Raw genomic sequence first — 6,323 nt, 5'->3', positions numbered from 1 at the left:
ATTGATCAGGTAAAGAAAATGTGTAAACAAAGAGAAAAATTAGTCAAAATTAATATCTGATGCTTTGAAATTACATGAATTGTTAGAGGTACGTAAAATACTATTGATCTATTAAAACCTAGGCTTTAAATTTTTTCACTTACCTGCCTTCTCAGCATATACATCAATTGTTTCTCTCCAACTGAGAAGAGTTGTGTACTTTTTAAAATTCTTAGTTGGGGGTATCACCTGTATGACTGACATTTGTTTCCCATCCTTAATTGCCCCTGTATTAATCAGCTCTCCATGCAATTTGAGAGTTGACCATATCGCTGTGGGCCAAGTGTGTGGTGCTGGAAAAGCACAGCAGGTCAGGCAGCATCAGAGGAGCAGGAAAATCAATGTTTTGGGCAAAAGCCCTTCATCAGGAATCAGGGCTCTTGCCCGAAACCCTGATTTTCCTGCTCCTCGGATGCTACTTGACCTGCTGTACTTTTCCAGACCACACTTTTGGCTCTAATCTCCAGCAATCATTTTCACCACATTGCTGTGGGTCAGGAGTCATGCGTAGACCAGACAAGTATGGTACATTTCCACCCCAAAAGGGGCATTTGTGAACCAGTTTTTGTTTTGAAATGACAATGGTTACAATTAGACTAGCTTTTGATCCCAGATATTAATTGAATTCAAATATTGCCATTCACCTGGTGGGATTTAAATCACTGTCCTCAGGATATTAGCTTGGAGCACCAGGTCAGTGACATTAGCACTCAGCCACCACCACCCCAATTGATTTTAGTTGTTCTTCCTGAGTAACCAATTGACATCAGTATTGATCTTTGGATGAGAAAAGTTCCATTCTAATTTTGTTTTGTACTCTTCATATTAAGCTGTAGTTGAATCAACCCTTCAATACTATGCAACCATTTACTTTGATCAACTTTGAAAATTCTCATCATAAATCTGGGAATCTTTGATTTTAGTTTTGAAGTCTTCTCTCTTTAATGAAAATATGTCAAAGTCTTCAGTTAGCACCCCACTCTTGGCTCGGGCCTTTAGTGTACCAGAGTGTACCAATTAACCTTGTCACGTGGCACTTATCAAATGCTAGGGAAACTGTTAATACACCATAACTTTACCTATAAATTTAGAGATTTAACCTCCAATTTACAGGTACAAAACCTGTTGCTTAGGTAATCCTGAAAAGCTCATGTGGTTCAGCTGAGGCCACAAGAAAAGAAAGGAAAGAGGAAATTAGCCCAATGGACTCCTAGAATGTGATCTCAAGCATTTGGTCTTAGCACTTTGCTGCAAGGACTTAAACAGTTTGTTTTGAAATATAATTTATTTTCATTATGGCTATATTTTGTAAAATACAAATGAATGAAAATATTGCATAGTTTACATTACAAATACTTAGGTGATCTCCCACGATTTATATTCAAAGCATTGGCACCAGAGTAGATTTTGGTTTAGATACTGGCTTCTTCAGCATTTTGCTCTTTGCGTTTTTCAGGCGATAAACCATGTTTGCAACCTCATCGGATAAAACCTGTTGGGAATGTAAGATGGAATCACATTAATTTACTGTGGATATTTCCCATATTGAAGAGAATTGATGGTAGCAACTAGGGTGGTATAGTTAGTTGGAACTGTCCACAAAGGAGCAGATGTGGAATGGTGAATAAAGATTGTGTTTTTTTAAACACAGAGACTGAGAAAGAGAGTGAGAGAAAGACAGACAGACCATGGAATGAGCACCTGTAGTTGACCTGATACTTGATGTGTTTTGGATCTGAAAGGGTTAATACTGACGAGTACCATAGGTACCACAAACTATGGAGATGTTATATTAATGTGTATATAGAACAGTTTAGGATCTCAAAGGCAAGTGACTGAACATCTGATCCTCTTCAAAGTCTCTGTAACACTGTCCGTGATATTCATAGAATCAGTGTTCAAAAATATGGGGGGAGCAAGCAAAACAGCCACCAAAAGTTGTCAAATCACCTGAGAAATCTTATTTTTTGGGGTGTTCAATCAGAAAAAAAAGTTGTCCCTGTATGTGGAACTGAGAAATTTTGAAAGGAGCTGCTCTTTCAACACAGGCAGCTTCTCCCCTGTCTTTGCTGATGATAGGCTCAATAATAAACCTATCAGCAGCAAGTGTCAGAGAGAGAGAGCTAACCTCTGAATGTAGTGGTGAAGAACAAGACTGGTGAAGCTGGGGTCCCAGGACAGGAGCAAGCTTGCTGGATGAGGCCAGGCTTGGGGATGGTGGAGTGAGTTTGTCGGGCCAGGCCCAGATTTGGGGATGGTGGAGTGAGGCTGCTGGGCCAGGTCAGGAGGTGGAGTGAGGCTGCTAGGCTAGGCCTGGGTTGGCGTTGGTGTAGTGAGATTGCTGGGCCAGGTCAGGAGTTGGAATGCATGTGCTGGGCCAGGCCTGGGTTGGGGGATGGTGGAGTGAGACTGTTGGGTGAGGCAGGGACCAGAGGTAATGGGTATGGAGTAGGTCTGCTGGGCAAAGCTGGGTTGGAGTGTGACTTGTGTGAAAGGCAGCAGCCAGTTTGAATTTCAAGGCTGACAGAAATAAGAGGCTAGAATTGGGATGGGAGAGAAGCCAGTGACTGTAGAGGAGAGAAGACGGTGGCTGCAAAGGGGAGAGGGAGGATGTCAAGGGAAGACTGTCAATAAAGTTGGCTAACTGGGAATGGGAACACTTGAATTCACAGATAAAGAATTCCATGCAAATTCATGTTCTTTTTTATGAAATGTCTATCGGTTATTTGTAATAAAACCTTTGGTTGCTAACTTGTAGCTGTTGTGCCAATTTAGATACTTCATTGTTTGGGAAATTTAAGCTTTCCTTGTAGGCTGTGGCTTTAAGTTTAGTGGACTGTAAATAATCCTTGAGGTTCATGATGACTTATTTTCATCCCGCCCTAAGTAAAAGTAGCCATATGTCAACACAAATGCAGATGTTAAAATTACTGCATGATTGCATCTAATCTGATGAAAAGGTTAGTTAGAATGAAATGTAGCCACAGAAAATGAACAAGAAGCTCTCAAATCAAAAAGCAGTCCTTGCGAAATCTTAAAATGAACCTTTGGGAAAGCAAAATTATTCTGACCACTGAATATGATCTGTAACTAGTTGCTATAATAAACTCTTAACAAGAGAGTCTTCTGGTTACAGCAGGAAGTGGGTTTCCTCCACCACACTGAATCAAGTAAATTGTGCAATTCTTACTCAAGGGGATGAGGCAATGTCTCATACAGTGGAGTGAGCTGGCATAAAATCACGAGAGATTGAAGTAGCCCATTCTGTCCCTCAAACCCACCTTGCCATTCTACAAGATCATGGTGGATCTTTTTCAGCCCACAACTCCTCTTTCATGCCCCATCAAAATCTTGCATGTTTCAATAGGAATCTTCAGTGTTCTAAGCTCTAATGACAAAGTCCTAACCTGTTTAACCTTTCATATCAGGAATCAGCCTCATGGATCTCTTTTGAACTGCCTCCAATATGCCTTTCAATTTGGGGACCAAAACTGTACATAATACTCCAGGTGTGGCCTCACAAACACCTTGTACAGTTGTAACAAGACTTCCCTGTACTTAATCCAATCCTCTAGTAATAAAGTTGCCTCCTTAATTATTTGTTGCACCTGCATACTAAATTTTTGTTTCATGCACAAGGACACTTGGATCTCTCTGAAATCTCTATCCATTTAAGTAATAGTTTGCCTTTGATTCTTCCTACCAGAGCACATGATCTCACACTTTCATTAGATGACCTTCATTGAACTCCATCTGCCAGGTTTTCACTCAGCCAATCTGTATTTCCTTACAGATTTCTCATGTCCTCATCACAAAATGCCTCCCACCGATTTTTGTATTAGCAGCAAATTTTAGTACGTTACTGGCTTAGAGGGAGCAGAGTTTACTGTAGATGGTAAATAACTGAGACCCTAGGACTGTGCCACTCTGAAAAAAGACTCATTAGTCCTGATTCTCTGTCTTTGTGTTTTAACCAATCCTCAATCCATTGCCCTAAATACTGTGAGCTCCTATCTTGTGCAACAACCTTTTATGTGGCACCTTATTGAATGCCTTCTGAAAATTGAAATAAACTACATCTTCTGATTCCCCCTTATCTGCTTGTTATTTCCTCAAATTTGCCAAACATGATTTCCATTTCAGAAAACCAATGTTTGTCTGTGTTAAGCTTTTCTAAATGTCCTGTTATTTCTTCCTTAATAATGGACATTTTCCCAATGACAGATGGTAGGCTAATGGGTCTATAGTTTCCTGCTTCCTGTCTCCTAAACAACGTGGTATGCAGCAGTGTGGATTTAATTTGACTTCTTGTATCACATAGGATGAGCAGCAATGCATGATCTTCACACTCAGGTTTAAGTTGTTCAGCACAGTAAGCAGCAGGGAAGAGCTGCAACTTTAAGAAGTGACTGAAGAAACCTTTCTGGCAATCCCCAACATTGGGGAATACTTTAATGAGTAGTGAAAACATCACAGAGCTGGTTAAGAGATGTGTGGCTACTGAGAGTTAGCACCTCCCTGGTGAAAAAGAAATTTTTAAATGACCTAGTAATCCAGGTTGGAAAATTAAGAAGTTAAAAAAAATGCAGATCAGATTGAGCATTGTCACCACAGTGATCAGGCACAATGAGGCAAGGCTATGGAAATGGAAATAAATGGCCATAATAGAAAAATATATCCAAACTAGTAGACCTGGTGCCAGTAATTAAAGTGATAATGTCGGCCAGATCAAAGGTTGGCCTGGTCTAACAGAGAAAAGAAGTTTAGGAGACTTTATTTAGGCCATGGGAAATTCAAGAGATTAATTCAAGAAATTCAAGCCATGATAAAGATAGGAATCATTTATTTAAACTGCAAGAAGTATGAATCATTCAGCAAAATCTGAGTAAAGTGGGAATCATGTATCGAAGCCTGGTGTCTTCCAACAAAACCACTAGAGAAATAGGAATGATTTATTATGCCAAACACTGAAACAATGAAAAAGGCTGGAATCCTCTATTGCAGAATGTGGGAAAACCATCTAGTAAAGCAGCAAAGTGCAAAAAAAAACTTATTACTGCAAATTGAACACTTAAGCAAGAAAAAATATATCATTAGATTAGGAAGACATGGAATGAGAATATTACCAGGAAGGCTTTATCTCAAAGATGGGCCAAATAGAACACAGAATTGGATATCTTGGAGAAAACAGTTTCAGAGATACACATTAGCTTCCAAATTAGAGAACAGAACAGAAGCTGAACAATCAACTATGCTCTATATACATTGGGAATAAAGTTGATGATCTCATAGCTTGCCATGGTTCAAAAGAAAGACCAGATACTTTTGAAGGGGTAATGGAAGCCTTTGACAATTAGTTTAACATGAGAGCAAGTAAAATTCTTGAAAGAGCACAATTTAATACAAGAGTTCAAAAATCAATGGGATCCAAAGATGATTTCATTAATGATATCCACAGATTAGGGGAGAAATGTAACAATGGTGATTTCAAGTCAGAATTCATAAAAGAGTAGGGGAATGGATCTGGGTGAGTTACTTTTCGGAGGGTTGGTGTGGACTTGTTGGGCCGAACGGCCTGTTTGCACACTGTAGAGATTTTATGATTCTATGATTCTAAGATATAGGATTACTGTAGGAATTGCTGACATGTCTTTGTCAGCTTCATTACAGTCAAAAGAAGATCTGACTACAGGAAAAGCCATTCAGATGGTCAGTCATGCAGAAATCTAGAAGGAGTACAGATCAATCCTAAGAGGAGAAGATCAATGTTGGGGCAGATAATCAGCAGTGTCCATTCAGTTTTTAATATATAAAACTACAAATAATATTTGTGAGAAACTAGGTCAGTGAGTAGGACACACATGAAACATGAAAAGTATTGTCAATGATATAAAACAAATAGCCTCAAGGACACAGGCAGTGACCAGCTATTAAAACTGAATGCTTTATCTGTCACACAATGGACCACTTTCAGAAAATGTGTAGAAGTCAGACACGTTTCAGAAAGCAAGAAATCAAATATCTATCCACATAAAGAGCTTAATAAGTAGGCTAATCTACAACAGACAAAAAAACCTAAAATGTTCCTGGATGAATAGGTGATCCAGACACTACATGTCAAGTCACATGTATCAAGTTAGACATAGGGTGAGTGCACTATATTATCAGACAATAAGTCATGCATAAGAAAATATTGTCTGCGGCTGACAAGAGTGCAGTTACATGGTCTAGAAGGCATTGCACTTAAGACTAAAAGTATGCTACAGGCAATTCTTCAATATAGA

The 6,323-nt window shown here is 39.2% G+C and overlaps 1 protein-coding gene across 1 annotated transcript in view; it reads right to left on the bottom strand.

The window, feature by feature from the left end:
• Positions 1-1,315: 1,315 nt before the first annotated feature.
• Positions 1,316-6,323, bottom strand: part of si:dkey-9k7.3 (circularly permutated Ras protein 1) — an 81,613-nt gene continuing 76,605 nt past the window's right edge. Inside the window, exon 20 of the mRNA XM_043706013.1 lies at positions 1,316-1,531. Coding sequence (XP_043561948.1) covers positions 1,421-1,531 — 111 coding nt within the window. The 3' untranslated portion in view covers positions 1,316-1,420. The remainder of the gene's footprint in view (positions 1,532-6,323) is intronic.

Source organism: Chiloscyllium plagiosum, chromosome 16 (assembly GCF_004010195.1).
Source record: "Chiloscyllium plagiosum isolate BGI_BamShark_2017 chromosome 16, ASM401019v2, whole genome shotgun sequence".
Taxonomy (NCBI): domain Eukaryota; kingdom Metazoa; phylum Chordata; class Chondrichthyes; order Orectolobiformes; family Hemiscylliidae; genus Chiloscyllium; species Chiloscyllium plagiosum.
The sequence above is the reverse complement of the archived record's forward strand: the minus strand, read 5'-3'. Positions and strand labels throughout refer to the sequence as shown.